The sequence below is a fragment of the Dermochelys coriacea genome, chromosome 4, assembly GCF_009764565.3.
Source record: "Dermochelys coriacea isolate rDerCor1 chromosome 4, rDerCor1.pri.v4, whole genome shotgun sequence".
NCBI lineage: Eukaryota > Metazoa > Chordata > Testudines > Dermochelyidae > Dermochelys > Dermochelys coriacea.
The window spans coordinates 99,752,054-99,775,564 of record NC_050071.1 but is presented as its reverse complement, the minus strand read 5'-3'; the positions used below and the strand labels follow the sequence as shown (position 1 = coordinate 99,775,564).

At 39.8% G+C, this 23,511-nt stretch overlaps 1 protein-coding gene across 3 annotated transcripts; it reads left to right on the top strand.

Moving 5' to 3' along the window:
* The first annotated feature begins 3,425 nt into the window (after window positions 1-3,425).
* Window positions 3,426-22,025, top strand: RHOH (ras homolog family member H). Of its 3 annotated transcripts, XM_043513936.1 has the most exons (4): window positions 3,426-3,846; window positions 5,360-5,463; window positions 11,738-11,851; window positions 20,706-22,025. In XM_043513936.1, the coding sequence occupies exon 4, from the start codon at window positions 20,939-20,941 to the stop codon at window positions 21,512-21,514; it is 576 nt and encodes a 191-aa protein (XP_043369871.1). In that variant the 5' UTR covers window positions 3,426-3,846; window positions 5,360-5,463; window positions 11,738-11,851; window positions 20,706-20,938; the 3' UTR covers window positions 21,515-22,025. The 3 variants fall into 3 exon arrangements, with proteins under 3 accessions (XP_043369871.1, XP_038255506.1, XP_038255508.1); XM_038399578.2 differs by lacking the exon at window positions 11,738-11,851; XM_038399580.2 differs by lacking the exons at window positions 5,360-5,463; window positions 11,738-11,851.
* Window positions 22,026-23,511: the final 1,486 nt, after the last annotated feature.

Sequence of the window (23,511 nt, the reverse complement as noted above, 5' to 3'; positions counted from 1 at the left end):
AGTATGGGCTGGATGAATGGACTATAAGGTGTATAGAAAGCTGGCTAGATCATCGGGCTCAACAGGTAGTGATCAATGGCTCCATGTCTAGTTGGCAGCTGGTATCAAGCGGAGTGACCCAAGAGTCGGTTCAATATCTTCATTAATGATCTGGAGGATGGCGTGGACTGCACCCTCAGCAAGTTTGCAGATGACAGTAAACTGGGAGGAGTAGTAGATAGGCTGGAGAGTAGGGATAGTATACAGAGGGGACCTAGACAAATTAGAGGGTTGGGCCAAAAGAAATCTGATGAGGTTAAACAAAGACAAGTGCAGAGTCCTGCCCTTAGGATGGAAGAATCCCATGCACCACTACAGACTAGGGACCGAATAGCTAGGCAGCAGTACTGCAGAAAAGGACCTAGGGGTTACAGTGGATGAAAAGCTGGATGTGAGTCAACAGTGTGCCCTTGTTGCCAAGAAGGCTAACGGCATTTTGGGCTGTATAAGTAGGGGCATTGTCAGTAGATCGAGGGACGTGATTGTTCCCCTCTATTCGACATTGGTGAGGCCTCATCTGGAGTACTGTGTACAGTTTTAGGACCCACACTACAAGAAGGATGTGGAAAAATTGGAAAGCGTCCAGCAGGGGGCAACAAAAATGATTAGGGGACTGGAACACATGACTTATGAGGAGAGGCTGAGGGAACTGGGATTGTTTCGTCTGCAGAAGAGAAGAATGAGGGGGGATTTGATAGCTGCTTTCAACTACCTGAAAGGGGGTTCCAAAGAGGATGGATCTAGATTGTTCTCAGAGGTAGCAGATGACAGATTAAGGAGTAATGGTCTCAAGTTGCAGTGGGGGAGGTTTAGGTTGGATATTAGGAAAAACTTTTTCACTAGGAGGGTGGTGAAGCACTGGAATGCATTATCTAGGGATGTGTGGAATCTCCTTCCTTTGAGGTTTTTAAGATCAGGCTTGACAAAGCCCTAGCTGAGATGATTTAGTTGGGGTTGGTCCTGCTTTGAGCAGAGGGTTGGACTAAATGACCTTCTGAGGTCCCTTCCAACCCTGATATTTTATGATTCTATGATTACTTGCATATTAAGGTTCTAGATTGTAAGGAATTAAAGGTTTCAGAGTAGCAGCCATGTTAGTCTGTATTCACAAAAAGAAAAGGAGTACTTGTGGCACCTTAGAGACTAACAAATTTATAAGCTTTTGTGAGCTACAGCTCACTTCATCGGATGTCCGATGAAGTGAGCTGTAGCTCACAAAAGCTTATGCTCAAATAAATTTGTTAGTCTCTAAGGTGCCACAAGTACTCCTTTTCTTTTTAAGGAATTAAAGTAATGTTACATTTCAACCTTCCAGAAAGAGTATTTTATGTCTGTATCTAACTTCTTTGTTTGTATGCTGTTGTAACCCACACACCTCCTGGGTATGGGGTTCTGTTCCATCTAGTGGCACTGAAACCACTTAGAGAGAGAGAGATCAATGAGTCTGCTCTACAGCCTTAGCTAAGATCCATGTGGCTTTTAGCTCATTCAGAAGAGGCTCATTCATTTAGCTCCAGAGGTCCCAGGTTCAATCCCGCTTGCTGCTGATGGGGGTCTGTTGGCATTACATTATGAATATAACAGAAAGTTTTACTATTTATCCAATACAGTTGTATGGGGTAACCCACTTTGTAGACACACTGATTCTGATATGAATTGGGTTTTTTTGTTTTTGCTTAAATCCCTTCCCAAGCAAAACAAGCAAAACTGAAAAGGCCGTATTATACCAGAATAAGGGCTTGTCTGCACTACAGTGGTTGAGCTACAGCCCTGTAGCTATGCCACTGTAGTGACATAGCATAGATGCTTCTTACAGAGACAGAAGGGATTTTTTCCATTAGTGTAGATAATCCACCTCTCCAAATGGCAATAGATATGTTGACTGAAGCATTCTTCTATTGTGGTAGCTGTGTCTACATGGGGAGTTAGGTTGGCGTAGCTACCTCACTCAGGATTTTTTTTCTGTGGCCATGACAGCCTCCTGGGCAGAGAAGGGGGAGGGAGGAAAGCAGCGGCCCCTCCCTGCAGCACCCAGGGCTTCCAGGGGAAGGGCTTCAGTCCTCCACTCCCCCCCCAGCCTGGCTTCAGCCATGAGATTCCAGGAGTGGGCTTCAGCCCCCCCAACCCGGATTCAATCAGAGACTCTGATGGCAGGCTTCAGCTCCCCCCAGCCCCCCGCCCCTGACTTCAGCCACAGCACTGGGGGGGTGGCTTCAGCCCCCGTCTTCTGATCCAGCTGGAGGCTCTGGCAGCAGGCTTTACTCTCCCCCCACCCCGGCTTCAGCCAGAGGCTCTGGAAGCAGGCTTCAGCTCCCCCCCACATTCAGCCACAGGGTTCTGACGGCGAGTTTTGGGCTTCAGCTCCTCAGGGTGGCGGGACTCTGGGCTCCAGCCGTGGGGCTCCTGCTCAGGACTTCAGCCCAGGGCGGTCAGGCTTCAGCAGGGCCGGCCTTACTGGGTGCCATGGTCAAGAGGCAAGGACTGGGGTGAGCCTGGGGTATGAGGCCGCAGAAAGGAGTTCAGGGCAAATGGGGGAGGAAGCAATGGAATCTCGGGAGTTTTTTGGTTTAGCTTATGTTGGGGTAAAGCGGTGGGATCTGTGGGGGGTTAAGGGAGGCAGCAGGGGCTGGGGGAATCCGTGGAAGGCTGAGGGAGGCAGCGGGAGCTAGGGGCACCAAAATACAACTGTACATAATTTTTATTATTGAGTCTGCACAAAAACCCCTACATAAAGAAATTACAATGATTTGGACATGTGTATGTGCATATTTATTTGTGTTCCTAAGGTTAATTAAGTATTTTAGCAAAACTTGTCAGAGCGACCACCAGGAAGAGTTGATGGCCACTCTCTGAGGCCACCAAAATTTGTTGTGAGAACCCCTGTTTTAGGGTATACCAAAAAACCTTTCCCGTGTAGACAAGGCCTGAGTCTTAAAGGGGCTTTTCAATCATGTTAAGCTAACTCAACTGAACGAACTCAACTGAAAAATGGACCCTTTTAACCTTTCAAGTCAGGGCCTAAGGGAAAGAAAGCAGCACATCGTTCAGCTAAATCAGTCCCTCTTTCCCTTTTGTGATTTAGACCTTGACTCAGGGTCGCACTGGTTTGTCTAAAGGAGTGTTTTTAAACACAATTTAATTAGATATGACAAAAACAAGTGTGGAAATTCATCAGTCAATGTAGCTTAATTAATTTCCTAACTGAATTAAGCCAAATCCCTATAAAACAAGGTTAAATCAATTTAAGAGTGTCCAAACTGTTTTGCACCTGTTCGATTTAAAATTGCACTTTTTAGGGTTGGTCTACTCACAGACTGGAACCAAAATGTTCAATGGTGTGAATTAAAATCAATGTAGCTATTTTGACCTAAGCCTGTGAGTAAATAAATTACTTGTTAAACCGATGGAAGATTGAATTATAGACCAGATTCGTGGGCAGTTGTTGAACTGCTCTTCCTTTAACTGGTTGCTAGTGAGCGGGCTGTGCTGTCCCCATGTTAGTAGCAGCAGCAACAGAATGGAGGTGGCTGTGGAAACAGCAAGCTGCAGAGAAATCTTTATGCATCAGAGCCTTGCTGTGCCCCCTCCCCCTCTCTGAGTAGGTTTTACATGTACGTTCTGGAGTCATCACAGAGAGAATAGGACACACAAACCCACAGCAAAACCCACACAGGCAAAGCTGAGAACTCTTCAGGAAGCTGACTTGAACTAAACCACTTGCTTATTTTTCATCACATTACGTCTTTCTCTGCTGCCCCATCACCAGATGAACTAAACTCAGTCTCTTACACCGGGCTTATTTGGAAGGTATGTAATTCTCTTTTCTTTTTTTCCCCTTCTCTCCCCAATCCCTTTTAAGAAAAAAGAAAATGTACTGTTAATCCAGCAAGGAAAATTCTACTGGAAAAACAAAAACCATAGAGCTCCAGTTTTCTTCTTTATCCTCCACTTGCACTAAGAGTACTTCACTTCCGTAACATTTATTTTCAAGAGCCATGTTCAACATCCTGTGTCTGGTGAATTTTTGCCTCCTCCCCCCAAGTGTCTTAATATAAATATTTATATTTTAAATAGGGTGACCAGATGTCCCGATTTTATAGGGACAGTCCCAATATTTGGAGCTTTTTCTTACATAGGCACCTATTATCCCCCACCCCATGTCCCAATTTTTCACACTTGCTATCTGGTCACCCTAATTTTAAATCAAGATTAGTGTTTTTAGTTGTCACCATTGTCTCATCTTACAAAACTTGACTTGAAAACTACAAATACTTTCAATTTTTATACAAAATAGAACATTCCTTATTGTGATATCATATTAAAAGACAACCTAGTCCCCCTTGTGTACTTCCCCTGGATTTTTTTTATTATATTTTATTCTTATTTTCTACTTCAGCATAAAGAGAACACACTGCTGTCCCTGGACTTTTGATTGTGTTTTAAGGGTTTTTTTGGTACTTCAGCCTAAAATGACCCATTATAAAGGGAGGACATAAGTGAGGTTGAACATACCAGAACATACCAGTAACTTTATATGTTAATCGATGTAGGTAAAAAGATAGAAAACAAATAAATCAAAAAATCCTGGGTCTGATTCTGATCTAATTGACAGTAGTGTAGCTCATGAATAACTCTACTGAAGTCAATGGAGTTATACATGCGTAAACCTGGTGCAAATGAAAGGAGGATCCCATCCCTTGTTTGCAAAATAAACTGTCACTGAGGGGAAAATTTATTGTTTTATTTTCATAATTTACATTTAGAATGAGAATTGTTTTGTAATAATTTTTTCAAAGAGGTGAAATGTTAATGTTTTATTAACTGAAGTTAGTATTAAAAGGTTTTTAATTTGCTAATTTCTTCAGCTCCATTCCTAGTTTCACTTGAACCCTGGTCCAGCTAGGATCCTACTGATTTTTCACCTCTTCATGTTGAGAATGAATTAACTTGCCTTCTAAATGGCCACAAACACAATTCTCCTCTTCCTTCTCAGAGCTACTTCTCTCTTCTATTGAACAAGTACATTATTTTCACAACACATGGTCTGGTTACATATGCAGTGGTGTGTATATACATATAGACCTAGATATACACATGCATTTCAAGCTTCTGTTTTCAGAGGCTGCTCCTCCAAATGTATAAGCTATTCAATAATGGTCACCTTACCAATGAAAGGTAGCTAATGTAAGAAGTGGATAAGGACAGCGTCTAAGGGTGCTGGATCACATAATATCTATCAGACACAGTCAGGTCTAGATGTCTCTCAGGTACCCGTAAAAATCTGAATGTAATTCTTAATTTTCCTATCCTCCTCTTTCAGTGCTATTTCCATTAGTGCATGGCATAGGAGTGGTGCTTGACCATCTGGAAGAGGCTGTCTTTAACACAAATTTGTCATAAGGAAAATATTTGCAGAGTGGAAAGGTAGGATAAAAAAGGCTAGACGATCCTTGCTGGGCTGATCTGCCTGCTTTTTGCTGTACCTAGTGTATGGCTGACTTCTACTGCTGTAGAAATAAGGTGGAACTTTGCATTAGATTGTGTAGTAGTTTACATTTATAAAAAATCTAAAAGAATTTTTATACAAATAAATTAATCTAACTTTTGATGTTACCATAAATATGAAAGTGATTTAAAAATGTGATTGAATCTCATCCATCAAAGAATGACTTAAATATGTATCACATAATTTAATCCAATTTCATTAAAGAGGCAGAGACTCGGCATATATCTACTGTTTAGACGTTGGGCAGAATTAAAGTTATAGGAAGGCTTTCGTGAGTTTACTTCCTACAGCAAGAAATACCCTTGGAAGGAGGAACTGGCTGAATTTACTTTAGGGTTTTACACTCACTAGAATAGAAGCTCTACAATGGGAAAATTAGACATTTATGTGTTTATATCTTTTATGTATTTATAAATGACCTCCACCCATTGTCTAAGCATCTGAGCTTATTAACCATTAAATTGTAATATATTGGCCTGAGTCTCATTTACACTAAGACCAGTTTACACTGTCTGTTAATACCAAGTTGCCTTAAATTTGGTATAAGTGTAATTTATGCCCATTTTAAGGCTTCTTCACCCTGTACACTATAAAGTGGCCATAGTATAAATGAGAATCAGGCCTCAAACATTTAACTTTTTTCTGCCAATGTTTAGCTGCATCAGAGGACACGTCTCACATGTCCATCTGCCAGAGTAAGAGCATAAATTTAAGTCTACATCCCCAGCCGCTGGACCTGGTCTACATTTAAAAATTAGATTGACCTAGCTACGTTGCTCAGGGCTGTGAAAAATTTTGCACCCTGAACACCATAGTTAGATTGATCTAACCCCCAGTGTGGACGTGGCTAGGTCAACTGAAGAGTTCTTTCATAGATCTAGCAACCACCTCTCATAGAGATGGCTTAACTATTTCAATGGAAAACCCCCTTCCATCAATGTAGGAAGCATCTACGCTACAGCAGCACCTCTGCAGTGCTTGGCAGTGCTGCTGTAGCAGCTATAGTGTAGACATAACCTTCCCAGAGACATTCTTAAGGGTCTGACCAACCTTCTCAGGAAAATCGTGAGTAGAGAGATGGGTTTTACACCATGTGCTGAAGTTCAACAAATTCTGGCTCTGTTAGACCAATGTGGGAAGTGAGTTCTAGGGTAAAATGCCCTCCAATTAAAACACCCATGAAGCAGCCTGCAGTCATGGAAACCTCAAGAGAGCATCAACTGATCTCAGCTATCACAGTGGGGGACAGCAGAGAGTCAATCTCTTGGGTAGATAGGACTAAACCATAGGCCTTTAAAGGCCTAAATGAACATTTTGCATTACACCCCGAAGCAAACCGGAAACCAATAGAACTAGAGATGTAATGAGCTCCCTGTGGCCAGTCTTGCAAAGCAAGAGATCTGCTATATCTGCATTCGTGGAACCTTCTGACTGGTCTTTCTGGGTAGCCCCATGTATGGTGTACATATAGTAACCAATATAAAGGTCACAAAGGCATGTGGAGATCAAGAAATTAGCCTATCTCTCACTTCATGGTCTAGAGCTGGTTGTAATTTTTCATTGACAATGTGGTTAGCTGAAAAATGGCCTTTGAAAAAGAAATATTTCTTTTGTTGCAAAAAGTTCATGGGTTTTTTATAGTTAAAAATAAGGAAAACATGTAAAAAGTTGTTGCAATTTTTTATTTACCGTTACATGAAAACCTTCAATAACCTTTCCAGTAATGTTTTTGTTTAAAAAGAATTTGTGGAAAAAGAAATGAAAATCATGAACAATTTCTAATACACTAAAAATGGGTCTGTTTCAAACACTTACGTATGAAAATAACTTTGACTTTTCAGAGTTTTTCACAAAAGTAGCTTTTTAATTTTTTGACTAGCTCCAGCTGGATCTTTTAAACAGTGGTTCTCAAACATCACCATGCCATGACCCCATAAAAAAATCAGAAAATAGTTTTGGGATCCTTCTCCCACCTAGCCATGAAGAAAGGGAGAGTGGCTATTACCCTGTCAAACTCACCAGTGAGAACACATTTTAAAATATTGCGCCGATACCTCTATGTATTGGAAACATACAACAAATTTGAGGCCCATGACTTGCCATTACCCCTTTCACATAAAATTAAACATATTTTCATATATATTTAACATAATTTAATTGTGCTAAATTTCTAATGTTCACTGAAAAACCAACAGACTCCCCAACAAACAAATGAGCTCTGATCTGTGTTGAGAGGAGAATAATATGCATAGGCAAAGGTAAATATGCAGAGGCAAAGGCTCTGGTTATGCAGCTGCTAAGTATGAACAATGGGAACCACTTGTACAAAGCAGCTGCCTAATCAGATCTAAAATGTATCTCTCACCAGAGAAAGGAAGGGCAATTGAGAGATTCGGCTCTCAGTTATATCAGAATACCCCTATTGATATTAATGTTACTGCACCAATGGAACTAAGAGCAGAATTTCACCAAAGATTTTATCTGTTTGTATGTCCAAAAGAAAAAAGGGATAACCAGTGGCATAAATTATCACAGATTAGGTTACCTTTCCTAATTACCTATGTCTTAATATATGTAGGCAAACATACTTTTTGTGCAAAGGACCCTATTTTGCCCTCTGATACTTCTGTCCAACCCCCCCACAGGAGTCAATGGCAGTTGTAAATTCATATGTGATGAGAGTGGAATTGAACTCAAGATACATATTTTTATCCACATGGGTCAGTAAAATAGGCAGATCAAACATTTAAAAATGTTAAAAACCAAAATTGATGCTGTTGTTGGTTTTGGGGGTTTCCCAAAGGGGCACCACTGATGACACACTGTGTGGGAAAGACCCGACATAGATGGGAAGAGAAAGAACACCTTCTCTTCCAGCAGAGGCCAGAATGAATATTTATTGTTAATGGTAATGCGTGATACTGTTTTCAGTACACACGTTTGCAAGGTTGAAAATTAATCTAAAATAGGTGAAATTCACCCAATTTGAGCTAGTGGTAACATTTGTTGATTTCTTCACGTCTCACAAGTGATATTGATTTGATTTTGAAGGTTACCCTTGTCTACTTAAAATAACACTGATTCTCTTCATGCAACCAGGGCCGTAGTTAGTTAAAGATTTTTTTTTCTTGTCTTTCATATCCATGGGCTTTGAAAAGTCCTGAAATCTTTCACTTTAATAGGAAAGGCAAATGTTTTCCCTTCTGATGAAAGTCAGTTTGGGGATAAGCAGAAATATGGATAAATTGCACTTTGGATTTTTCTATTTACAATGGTTATGATTAAAAACTTGTCAAAAACTGGAAAAGCTTTAAGTGTGGCCATTATATCAAATTACTTCCAACAGTGTATGGTATACTGAATAATTTATACCATCTTCTTTTAATCACATTCATATTTTTGATTTCCTCTTTTTACAAAGGTGTGTTATAAAATAAATTAAACAAAAGCTTTTCAAGATGGGATGTTTCATTATTATCAAACTAAAACCAGGTTTGAAAATTCACTTATGTTTCAATAAGGCTTTAATGCTGAATGGGAGAATGTTATAAAACTTCCAGATGGGCTTGGACCCCTGAGTCGAATAACCCAAATTTTGCAAATGTTGGTATACAAGTCCAAAATGTGGCATTCAGTCATATTGCCAATAAAAATGTCTCTTTTTCATGTAAATGGCTGATTTCATGCAAAATGTACTAAGACTTTGCCAATAAAGAAAAACTTTAAAAAGTTCCCGACCACCCTCAGAGAACAGAAATACTCTGCCAAAGTCTACCCCGGCCTGGTAATATGTATTATCTATTCACTCGATGAAAAAAGACATTCCAGCTGGAAGAATCTAACATGAAGTCCGACAAAACTGTACTGGGGGATGAGAAAAGGAGTATCTATTTTTGGTAGTGGAGAGAAGTTGGAAAATCCACTCTTTTTTTTCTTCTGAAATATTCCATATGGTCCAATGCTGCTTGTTATATTACACATTTTATATAAAAGTGATAGGATGTTAAAGTTGCACAGGAATCAGAGAAAGCTAATAAAGCAGGCATTCTCAGGCCAAATTCCACAAAGACTTACACCACGGATTGCACAGCATATACATCAATGTAAATCTGACCCTCTGTGTACAACAGGTGCTACTTCAAAAATAAATTAAATAAATACAAGCATGACAGCTTGTTAAGGCTGGGGCATTCCCTTTATTTTATTTTATTTTTTTGTCATAACTGCAGCCCTGACCCTGAAATAAGATCCATTCTCAAGGGCTCCTGCACCCAGGTGGAGAGCCATTGACTTCATTGTGACTTCGTGTGAGCAAGAAAGGTGACTTCAGTGACATTTATACATACTTTTGTATTTAATTTCTTTTGTTAAAATAAAGCATTCCTAGGGAAGCTATGAATGTGAGAAAGGAGCCTTTCCAGTGTATTCCATAAATATGCTTTTATACTAATTTTACAACTGCACGGTATAAAGTACATGAAGATTGGATTATCGAATAGACCTTGCAAGGTAGCCACATATAAATTAAATACAAAAAAATAGAAAACAAAGGGTTAAATAGATTAAACCACCAAATGCAGGAATAATTATTATGACCTTCCATCCACAAAGTGCTTTATAAAGTGATTTGCTAACTAGGTACAGACATATTGCCGCACAAAACCTGTAATTGATAGTTAGGTTCAAAAGGGGATACTACTTACTACAGCTAAAATCTAACTAAAGATTTTATACCTTCCTACCATACACACAGGACAGAAACTGTGGACATTGGCAATTCTGGAAATACATGGTTAAAGTATGTAGTCAGTTCCTTACTACCTTGACATAATGAATCATTCATCATTCACCACCCCACCCAAATTTCTACAGCTCACTCAATTTTACCTTTGCCCCGTTAAAAATCAACACATAACTTCAGACATGAAATAGGGAAAATATTTTTTCTCTAACTAATAAATGTTCACCATAATGTAGCAATAACACAATATCCTGAATTGTTCGCTATGAAATACAACATACGGTATTTCAGAGTGGTAGCCATGTTAGTCTGTATCAGCAAAAACAACGAGGAGTCCTTATGGTACCTTAGAGACTAACAAAAGTTATTTGTTACACAAAACAGTTACAAATTCAACATAGAATATCTTATACCCACATCCCCATACTTGGAACAACAGCACCAAAACCAACCAAAAACACACCATGTGTGTTTTAGTATACATGAATTTATAGATTCATTATTGAATTGTTCATGTTTTTTAAATATATGCTGATTGATTTGTGCATACATCTATATACCTACCCAGGTTGGCAAATAGTGCCATATTCTGAATAAAGGTATATATTCATTTTATATACAAATTTGAATCCATTTTGTGTGCATGAGGGATGGACACTTACGTACATTGTACTTCCTAATGGGTGTTAATCACTCTTTAGATATCCAATAAATTATTAAAAATTCAAACAAAAACAGTGAAAGGCATCAGACTTTGTGATAAGATAAGTCCCATCTATAGAGAAATCAATACCTGAAATTCAGTAAAACAAAAAACAATAGAAGAATTTTAAAGAGTTAAACCGCTAAAAATGTTTTTACCAAATATTATATAAATATTTACATAATATATATGTTACTATAGATATGTCTTTTCTGATTTACCTCATACTTCAAGAAAAAAGTTCTGTGTTTAAAGTAGGATGTGTTGTCATGAGAAATTTGAAGTGGTTTGGGGCCCAGTGGTGCAAACCCTTATACATGTGAATAACTTCACACACAAGCAGTGCAATTGAAGTCAATGAGACTATTTGCATGCCTAAATGGTTACAGGATCGGACCTTTGGTTTGATTATACTGAAGTTAGGCATGGCCTTAGGACTGGAACCTAGCTCATTTTTAATTATGAAAAGATGTCTCTTCATAATATGTACATATAATAGGAATATAATATGAGTGTATTTATATAAGTTTAAGTATGTTGTGTGTGTATGCATATCTATACCTAGATGCACACACAGAGGTAGCTGTATTTCATTGATGGATACACATACACTAATGCGGGCCATTAATTATCTTAGATAGATAAATATGGGTGTACGTGTGTAGAATACCACCCCCCAATATGTATATGCATATCCACCACTGAAATGCAGCCATATCTGATGTAAAACTTGTGAATTGTTTAACAGCAAGAACAAAAGGGTGTTACAGCTGAAAATGGGAAACAAAGGCTATTTTATCCGATATACAGTGTACCAGAACAATTTTACATGGCACAACAGATGAAGTTCACCGCTATTCAGGTAACCAGTAAAAGGCGTGAGCATCACTTGCTTAGGACGTGAAACAATGTTCCCTTTCCATTGACTTCAAAGGATGTTGGATCAGGGACTTGTATTGCCCCCCGTAAAGGGTGAATTTCACCTCCAAGAATTAACTTCATATGAATTTGGGCAGCACACGGGGGTTAATGTTGAAAATCAGTCATTTACTGTTGAGTCTTGGGCACCCAAATAGTGAGTTATCTGACATTTCGTACCATATGCCGTACCTAAACACAATGAGAATGAGGTAGTTTAAGGATCCACCTGATCCATGCCTTGATTATGAGAGGTACTCAGCTCTCATAGTTCCCATTGGCTTCAATAGTTCAGGAACCCTAAATATTATCCCTTTACTCAGACTTTTTTGACCTTTTAAGGTTGTTTTAATTAATGGGTGTGCATGTTTAATTTTCATGATGTGGTTGTATCAAAAGTGTGATCAGACACAAATAATCACGGTACGCGGCTTCATCTCTTATTTTTACTCCTTAATACTGTTGGGCCATATCATGCTACCCTCTTTGAAGTAGAAATCTCTATTCTCAGCAATGGAGATTTCAGTCTCAAAACTGAGGGCATGAAAAAGCCTATTTAATAATAACATAGTTACAAATGTCTGAAAATTTGGCCTTTTCCCCTTGTTTTTAGTTTCAAGCTTTACATCTTCTGAAAAAGCATTTTAGGAGTTCAAAATGTTCATGCTTTGTCTGATCTCAGACGTGAATATTTTTAGGGAAGTTTAACACCAAGTTTGACTGTTTTTGAGTTGCATGAAGGTGATTAAAAGACAACTTTCTATTTTTTAAAAAAGAAACAAGTCTTTACCTTCCATTTTTCTTATTTAGAAAACTGAAAATCTTTGTTAAATTTCACTGGTTTGAATTGGGACTGGTGTCTTTGTCTTGTTTGAAGAAATGTAGTTTTGAGACGAAGTTCTCAAGGTTTGAAAGTAAAGATTTAGCTCATGTGCTTTGTTATCCTAACTTCAGAAAGACATGGAAGGTGTATTTTCCCATTTATTTATTTAAATGTATAATAACCATATAAAGAGTGCTCATTGCAACCTCTGAGCACTTTTAAAAATGCTTAAAACTACAATTAATCATAAACTATCAATTGAACATAATTCTGGCAATTATGCACTAACAACACGACACCAGCAGTAACATAAATATAACAGACATTTAAAAAACCTTACCAATGAAATTACCATAGTCTGCCAACCTCATCCTTTTCCCTGCTCCCGCTCGGTCAGGAAAAAAGAGGGACCTTGTAGCCTGCCCTGCAGATTAACAAATTGAACAAAGGCTGTTATGGACCAAGTGAGAGAAGAGAGTTGGAAAGGGGAAAACACTCAGGCAGTATCCCGTTCACCCCCACCTTCTCTTTCGTACCAACGGTGCCATAGCTCAAATTCTTCCACAGACTGCAACTGTGGTGCTGTTTTATGAGGAAACAGATTGTCTTATGTCTACACTACAGCTGGAAGATGTGGTTCCCAGCGTAGGTAAACAGAGTCATGCTAGCTCAGCTCAGACTAGCACCGTAAATAGCAGAGTGTACATTGCGGCACTGGCGGCATCTTGGGCTAGCCACCTGAGCTCGGACTTAGGAAGTTGGGCGGGCTTGGACTGGGGTGGCTATGTAAGCCACCACCAACACCGGAGAGTCCATACTGCTATTTTTAGGTGATAGCTCAAGCTGAGCTACTGTGAGTCTGTTTACCTGTGCTGGAAATTACACTTGCCAGCTGCAGTGTAGATAGGTAGGTCATTTAGGGTTTTACAGGTCAAAAGCAACATCTTAAAATCAAATTACAAACTAATAGGTAGTTAGTGCAGATAATAGAGCATTGGATGAACACAGTGGTACACAGACTTCAGGAGTCAAATAGTGATCAACATTAGTGACCAAATTAGTGATCAACGTTACCCAAAAGAGCTATAGTAGTGAATGTATTGTTTAATTTACTATAGTACTGTATATTCATATTTAAACAATATGACAGGGGAAATATGTAGTTTTTATATATATCTATATATCTATATATGTATATATATATATCAGCAAAATAACTGACCAAGTATTATTATTTTATCAACTACAATTGGTTACTAACATAATAAAAGCACCCCGATTGGTTAATAACTTAGATTGGTTAATAATTAAATCACACAGTTGAGTCTTGGGCACCCAAATAGAGAGTTATCTGACATTTTGTACCATATGCCGTACCTAAGCACAATGAGAATGAGGTAGTTTAAGGATCCACCTGATCCATGCCTTGATTATGAGAGGTACTCAGCACTCAGAGTTCCCATTGGCTTCAATAGTTCAGGAACCCTAAATATCATCCCTTTACTGCAGGAGGCACATTAAAGAGCCACTTGCAGCTCGTGAACCTCAGTCTGAGTATCACTAGTTTAACATTTTCATGAAAAGAAACCCTCCCTACCAAGTGGGGTCCTGAATTCTGCACCAGTTGCAGTTTCCAGATGGATTTAAGATGTAGCCCATACATTTCAGTACTCTAACGTTGGGGTGACAGAGGCATGGATGACAGCTGCAAAGTCTGTATCTTAAAGAAACAGGCACAACCTGATCCAAACTGTAGCAGCTACTTGTCCTTCTAATACCAGCTGGGAGTCTAACCAGAACCCCAGACTGTGAACCTGATCTACAAATGGCAGACCCACATCCTCAATCAAAGGGGCCAGTATTATTTCTGCCATATCTTCTGGTTGCTTCCCCCAACCAATCAGCATTCACTTCTCTGCCAGCTAGCCCTCATCCATTCCCCAGTCTCCTCCAGACACTTAGTACTGCAGTCCACAGTTCTGGCTGTATCAGTAGAGATGGAGATATATAGCTGTATGCGATAAGCAGACATTTCCACTGCTATGCTATTTCCTCACTAGCCCTCTTAAAAGCCTCGGATATGTGTAAAACGAGAGGGGTTACAGATATAGTTATACATATGGCAATAAATTCCAGTTGCAGGAGCAGTTGCAGGATAATGATGATAATACTTAGCATATGCATTGTATTTAATCTTCAAAACACTTTGGCTGGCCAACCAGACTAGCATGTGTTAAAGGCCTTGTCTACACTATTCTTTGTACACATGTTAACTAATCCAAATCCTAGTCTAGAGAAGGCCGGAATCATTTTCAAAGTACCCCGAAGACATTCTGTGCCAAAATATGAAAAATTATGCACCAAAAAATTAAAAATTCTGTGCATAATATTTTAAAATTCTGCAAAATTCTGCTGATTTTATTTGTCAAATAAATGTGGAGGCTCCAGCATGGCATTGGGGCACACTGGCCACTGGCTGCACAGAGGTGGAGATCTGTGCAGCTCCCCACCTGGGAAACAGAGTCAGGGGTGAGGCTGCACGCAACTCTGATGCAGTGCAAGGACCTGACATAGTGCAAAGAGTGCGGGGGAGTGAGGCTCAGTGGAAAGTTCTGGGTATGAGGGGGTCTGGATGCATGGTGGTTGGGTGGATGGGGGAGCAGCTCCCTGTATAGGGATCCCTCCCACTGCAGCTGAGGAGCAATGGGGGCAGGAAGCAGGGAGAGGGGGGATTTGCAGAGCTTCCTGCAGTTGGGGAAGAAATAGCGTGTGGGTCTGACCCGGCTCTGGATGCTGTGCAGGGGAAGAGGAAGTCCTGTCCTCCCCAGCCCAGCCTAAACTAGCAGCTGAGACTGTTACAGGATAGGAGCTACCAGACGGGTCTTTCCCAGTCTTGCCCCCTGCCCCACAGTGATTTACCTCTCTGCCGGCTGCCCTGGGCACCTGAAACATACTGGTGGAGAGGTTACAAGACCGCTCTTGTGGCTTCTCTTTGCTTCTCTATCAAAAAGTCATTTTTCTGCGGGGAAGCAAAGAAATCCACAGGGGACATAAATACTGCACATTTGCAGTGATGCAGAATTCCCTCCAGGAGTATCAAAGATAGGATTAGAATGTAGGAGTTCCTGATGTATCTTTCTGAGCTCAGGGATGTGTTTTCATATAGATGTTTGGCCACACTGGATGACATTTTATGCTTTAAACTAGAAGCCAGCATTATTTCTAGCGAAATTGAAAAACAGTCTCATTTAGTTCAGCAGATAAACCTGCCTCATTAAGCTATAAATGTTCCTGAATCAATTGTGTTTGTAATTGTTTCTGCACAATTAAAGGTAGTTCTTCATGTGATGTATACTCACTCAGGCCCTGATCCTGCAATGAGCGCTGTGTCATGAGTCCACTGCTCCCATGTGGAGTCCACTGCAGGATCAGGGCCCTGGTTACTTTCCTGTACTACTCACAAACCACATCAGGCTTTGCAGTGTTTAAGTATTTTTCCAAGAAGTCACTTATGCATTAGTCTTTCTTCTTATTTTTTATGTAACCATTACAGATTATAAACTGTTCTTTATATATGGTAAAATTAATCATTAGAGGGCCTGATCCTGGAACCTCACAAACAAATATTGTGCCTTTACTTGCATCAAGTACTGACTACTGATGTGAACAAAGGTACTCCAATGCATGTGTACTGGATGAGGCCTAGGGCAGCTGCTGTTGCTACAGAAGTGTGGTGAGTCCTAGATACCATCAGTCGGATATGGTTTGATTGTGTCAAACAGCCTCAGTCTCCCATTGAGTGTGATGGAGGCACAGTGTGCCAGCGGGAGCTCTAGGAGACACTGTGCATGGAGCGACCAGACTCTGGAACTCCTGGGAGCATGAATACTGCACTATTCCTGGAGAAGGAGCAACATCTGCTCTGCTCTGTGCCCAGCTAGCTGCACTGCTCCGTATGCAGAGGTGTAACCTGCTCTCCTTAGTGTTGCTAGAGTTTCCATACAGTCCTGGAAGTCTCTGAGCTCAGAGATTCCATGTGATTAACCCTTTCATGGGTGGTGCATGTAAGGAGCGGTTTCTTGTGCCTTCTCCCTACAATGTGCATGCATGCAGGTACTGGACACTAATTGGGCTTTAGTTCAGTAGATGATATGAATCAGTTGTGTTATCAGTGCATATCAATGATTGACATGGGGGAGGGAGGGTAGAGGGGAACAGGAGGAAGCAAATTCCTGGCTCCATTGAAATTAATGGGAATTTTGCCATCAACTTCACTGGATCCAGGATTCTGTAGGTTTCCATTATATCCTATAAGAAAAGGAGTACTTGTGGCACCTTAAAGACTAACAAATACAAATAACAAATAACAAATAACAAATTTGTTAGTCTTTAAGGTGCCACAAGTACTCCTTTTCTTTTTGCGAATACAGACTAACACGGCTGCTACTCTGAAACCTGTGATTATATCCTATTGCACTCAATCTTTGCTTGCTTGTTTTTTTAATATTTCTTTAATTTAGAGTTTTTCTCCAATATTTTACCGTTGTGGGTGGAGGGGAGAGGGAATTTTTCAAAAGCTCAAAGTGCATTTAGGCACCCAGCTCCTCTTAAAAAACAATGCAAAGGGAGTGTCTATCTATTCGGGCCTGGGGAAATCTCCCTAATGATATTTTAAATTTTTACTCACTTTTTGTCTTTTTCTTTAAAATTATATGCAAAGCCCTGCTACGTCTGCATTAAGGTTGATCACACAGAAGTTAGGAAATTCAGAGTTAAATTTCCCTTAGCAACCTTAACTCTACTCCTGTCAGCAGGAATTTCTAATAGGATCTTTTTACTTGGTGATCACACAGAACTGGGCAATGTGATATATTATTTAGCACATTCTGTAATACAATGCAGTGGAAAGAATCTGCAATATATTTTTCTAGCCTTGCAGGTGCTTATGCAGTGTGTTGTGTTGCCACTTTTGCTCTTAAACCAAGGTTTAGTACTGCCCCTCCAACAGGACTCTTTAAAGGACATCTAGTATATATTCTTCATTTAGGTTTAAAATGACTTTTTGTATAGCTTTAGCTTTACTTGTGTAGTGTTTTCTTTACTGCTTACACTGAATTTTAATACTCTTTCTACAGTAAGACTTTGTCAGTGAGACAAATTGTGCTTTCTTGATGTATGCTTAAATTGCATCTTTTCTTGTAAACTTTCATGGATGTAGGTGGAATTTTGCAATGCTGCACATATGTCGTGCGATCATGTCATTTAAGACCTTACTGTTTTGCACAGATAGTTGGCAATTACAGTGAAAGTTGTGTGAGAATTTTACATCTGACATTTTTGGCTTTTTTGTAATTAAAATCCCAAATCTAGTAGGCATTTATGTAGTGCTTATAATATATGGTAGAGTGAAAACTGCAGCCCATAGCTAAAATAAATCCAGATCTAGATCAGGATAGAGGTTCCTGGGCCCTTGGACACACCACTCAAGAGGAATCAGAAAATGGCCATTACTGGGTACCTTTTGATTTTATTTATCTATGGATTGTAGTTTGACCCCCTTTACTTTAAAAACAGCCATATGCTTTTGTGATGGGACTTATCAGTACTGTATGCGACAGTATGTGTCAGTGCTAGTCAGTGTGTGTCAGTACCAGTACATATAATAGCAGGCTTATTAGTCTGTTTTTACTATATTAGCCATCATTCTATTTTATTTTCAAAATATCCAAAGTAATAGAATCAGATTAAAGGCAAATTGTATGCCACTCCTATGTGTCTGTCGGTCTCATTTTTTTAGTTTAGAGAAAACCAAAAAGCATCTTGAATTGGTAACTTCTATTCTTTTCCACCTCAAATACATTAAAAATAACCAGACTAATACGATTGAAAATGAATTAAAGAAATTTGTGCTGTGGAGAGGAGTTTTTTATGCTGAATTTTAATAGGGGAGCAAATGGTTATGTCTGAGTTATAAGCCACTGGAATACAGGGCTTTATCACGGTAATATTGATACAATTTTCCAGTATAGCAGCACTCCAATAAACATGCTTAAATAATTGGACAGCACATCCAGTGTGTGCTTTTCAAGTCTTATATTTATATTTTTTTTTAAATCTAGTTTGATTTACTTGGAATTCTCTTCTCTGAGTAAAGTCTATTCCATGAGGGGGTTAAACTTTTACAGGTTACTTCTCACAGTTTTAAAAGTAAATTATACACCAGACACTCAGTGGCATCAAACAAACGTGAGAAGATTTCTTCATTCATGGTCTTGTTCATTTCCTGATACACAGGAGGGCACCTGGGTGTGATTCAGTCTTTATCAGAATTCTCAGAATCCATCATGTAAGGGTTGGAAACAGATGCTGTGTTTGCAAACCAGGAAATACTGCCTGTTGCAATGACTCTCTTCTAAATACCAGTAACAAGAAATCAGTATGAAAATTGCCAGTGAGGATTTGAAGAAGCATTTATAAAATAAAATACTCCCTTGAGTACAAGTCAGATTGCTTGTATGTTTGTTTTCTTTCGGTTGGCTCATGTGGCAGAAGACATGAAAGGGGCCCATGCTGTAGGCAATCCCACAGGAGTTTGGATGCTGCCTGATTATAAAATAGAAGCAGGGAATTGCACTGTCAATGCTAGCTATTGCACTGCAACTCGAACTGATGATTTTTTTTTTCCTTTGTGAAATCAGTTGAAGCACTAAATATACTATAAATGTATAGCTAGGAGAGCAGAATGCTGGGATAGTTGAAACTAGAGTTGGCTATTGTAAACTACAGAGCATTCTTCTGCCCTTTACTGTGTGGTGATAATTTTTGTCTGTACAAATAAACTCCAGAACTGTTTGCCCTCTTAACAAAATAAGGGGATGAACGGAAATCAATTATTTAAATGAAAAATACACATTAGAGGGACATTGTTAATTTAACAATCATATTTTTAGCTACTATTATTATTCAGAACATCTAAGACTAGAAAGAGAAGAAGGGAAAGTTATTTTTCTTTAGTTTTTCAGTTACTGAATTTGACAACATTTAGTGTATAGTCAGTTTCACTGTTTCCCCTGTACAATCAGACAGTTAGTTTCCCCATGTTGTTTGTGTGAATCTTTCGCAGATCAATTGGGGAAGAGGGAAACATTTACAACATAGGAAAATGTGACTGTAAAACCTTAAATACTGGCAAGGGTCTCAAGAGCAGGTATAACGCCAGAAACTACTTTAACTCAGTTTTAAAAACTAACTAAATTTTGAATTGATTGCATTCTGTTAACAAAATATAACCGTTGGGAAGGGGAATATATTTATTTGGTTTGCTCTTCTGGCCTGTTTTTTTTAAAGAGATTTGAAACAAAGAGATTTTAAGCATTCCCCCTCCCCCAGTAGCTACTGCACCATTTGTAAAACTAGAAGGGTTCCTGTCACACCAGATTTATATCTAAAGGCTTTTCCCTTGCTTCCTTGTCATCTGAGAGGTTGCATATTGTCTTTGATTGTTGAAATACTTAAATAATCAAATCAATTAGTGTGTACTTTTTTTCATGTGCTGCATTTGAAGAGCATTGCTGGAGAGGGTGTGTAAATTTTCAAAAGTGCCTAAAAAGCCTAATTTGCATGTTCAAAAGTGACTTAGATGCTTGGAGCCTTAGTCTCATTGAAAGTCAGTGGGACTTAGGTTCCTAAATTACTTAGGCATTTTTGAAAATCTTACCCCATTTGCTGAGTGAGAAACCTGAGTGGTATCTAATATAACAAACGGTTGCACTAAAGAGAGATGGATTATTGCCCTAAAAAGATATTTTTTTACATCAATTGGTGCTACCTGTGTGGCTTGAGGTAATGACATTAATACTTGCATTAGAACATTGCCCAAATAGATGTCCAGAGAAATTTACAATAAATGATGCATTTTCACTGGATTATAACAAAGATGGTTTATGAATGTTACATTTTATTTTTTCTCTTTCAGGAAGCTCGTTTTACTCACTGAAGCATTTGTCTGATAGCATCACACAGTTGTGTGGGAGAGAAGGGGATTTTGTACTCAAGTGAAACTCTCGGGTCTTGAGAAGTTAAAGAATCTGGATGAATTCCTACTGAATGGAGATTATTTCAAAAGGTCCCTGGGAACTCTCTTTCTCTCTCTACGGCTCCTGCTCTTCCTGAGTTGAAACGGTGTGTTTTGAGGTGGAATTTGAGAAAATGCTGGATTCAATCAAGTGCGTGCTGGTGGGAGATACCGCCGTGGGGAAAACATCACTCTTGGTACGTTTCACCTCTGAGACTTTTCCCGATACCTACAAGCCCACAGTGTATGAAAACACAGGGGTGGATGTCTTCATGGATGGTGTGCAGATTAGCCTAGGCCTTTGGGACACAGCAGGCAGTGATGCCTTCAAAGGCATCCGCCCCATCTCATACCAACAGGCTGACGTGGTGTTAATGTGCTACTCAGTGGCCAACCACAACTCCTTTTTAAACCTGAGGAATAAATGGATTGGTGAGATCAGAAGCCATTTGCCCCGAATCCCCGTTTTAGTGGTGGCCACTCAGACTGACCAGCGGGAAGCAGGACCCCATCATTTGTCCTGCATCAGCTCAGTTGATGGGAAGCGGTTGGCCCGGGAGGTCCGAGCTAAAGGCTACTTGGAGTGCTCTGCTCTCAGCAACAGGGGAGTGCAGCAGGTATTTGAGTATGCAGTCCGGACTGCAGTCAATCAAGCCCGAAAACAGAAGAGGAGGAAACTCTTCTCCATTAATGAGTGCAGGATCTTTTGAAGTCCCTTTATTACTCTATTAGCTGCATTACTTCTTCCCTTGCACAGAAGTACATCAGCACAGAAAATTGAAGGTGAGCCAAGAAAGGACCTCTGGTAGGATCACCATGCTAGTGTTCCTGATGGGCCAGATGTATTTGCTACCTGACTTGGCTTTTCCCTTTCCATGAATAATGCACATAAAAAGTGCAGCTAACTTTCCTTTCTCCACAAAACTGAAAATGAGCTATTTTACTCTAGGCTATCTGGTCACAGAGGACTGGAGTGAGCCTGAACTGGAGACTTATGGATAATATCTATGTTCTTTAATTTTTCATTTCTGTTGTTGGTTTATTTGTCCTCACTTATTTAATGATAGAAGGCCTCTGCTTTGCCTGAAATCCCTGCTGACATAACTTCCAATGCTGACTCTAAGAACTTTGTATATATAATCTGATTATTGTGTATTTAATTTAAAAAGACAGTTGTACATTTTGTTTTAAACTCCTCTAATATAGTTTTTCTCTAGCTAACCACAAATGCAGACTGTCATATCTGTGAAATAGTCTCCTAGGACCAAACTCTTGCAATTCTTATTGAGGTAAAACCCCCAAAGGAGTGTAAGCAGTGGGGGTGAGAGCTGGAATACAGGGGATCATTAGTGGAACAGAATCTTTCACCTTTGCTGGTCCAAATCCAGCCTGGTCTGGAAGTGACCAAAAATTATTGCTAGTTGATCTGTGTCTTACATAATATTTATTTTATGGTCTCAGCCCAGTTCCCAGCAGATCGGTGACTACATCAGAAAACATGCCATACTTTGGCATTTGATGACTGTCTCAGCAAAGAGGCCAAAGACTGAATGGGCCAGAGGAGACTGATGTGCTCCCTCATTTCTAGAGGTGCTGGCTCCCAGATAGAAGTTTTAGACTCCGGGATGGGACAGTGCAGGGGGGCTCTCACTGTCATGCAACCTGCTGCCCCTGTTCTGTAGGCAGAAAATTTCAGTCTCCAGGGATGACAGACATTTTTCATGAGCACTAAAATTCTCTCTCACACTTTTTTTTTATGAACATATTTCTGTACAGAGGTTTTGTTGAAACCAATAATCTAACATACTAAGGGTAATCAAATACATGGTGACGCTGAATTGATATAAATTGAATCAGCAGCAAACAATCTCTGGACCTGGGGTGCCAAGCGTAATTACTTTGGATTTTTACAAGATATAATTCAATATCCTTTACTTACCGGAGGAAACTAACAATATTTAGGGTCAAATCCTTGGGGCCAGGTTATTCCCCTGCACAGAAAACCTGCATATGGGTTTGCATGGGATAACTCTATTGGGGAGAGGGTGGGCTTTGACCCCCTTTCAGGATGACAGTAGTTCAACACACACAACCTGTGGATTCTCTGAGTTATGCACTGGTCTCACTGGAAATCAGGGCCTTTTGTGCTGCCACACCCATGCAACTCTTGCCCCATACAAGGGTGCTGGAACAATTTGTATAGAAGGAGTGCTGAGAGCCATTGAACCAAACTGTAAACCCTGTATATAGTGGAAACCACTTCAACCTCAGCACCCCCAACAGCCCTAGTTCCAGTACCTGTGGCCCCAAGCACACGGTTTTCCTGCCCACAGCAGCCTTCCAGGGGGTTCCACAGTGTAGTAGGGCACCGCACAAAAGTTAACATAACCTTAGGCTGTGGGGACTTTACAAAGGATGCCCTGTGGTTGCCAGGATAGATGTGTGGGGGGAGATAGATTAGTCACGTATGCAGTGCCTCTCCTTTCCACCTCTAGCTCAACCCCTCCCTTTCTGCTTTCTGTAGGGTCTGAGGAGATGATGCCATGGAAGGCAACACTTCCCTCTTGTATATAGGTAATGATCCTCTTTACACATGGATCCTGGGAGAAAGATCTGTCCCTGTTCTCACTGAGTCCTTATTTGGGCAAACTCCTGCTAGCATTTGGATGGGAGTGTGGGTGTAATAACTTGTCTGATTCAAAACTGA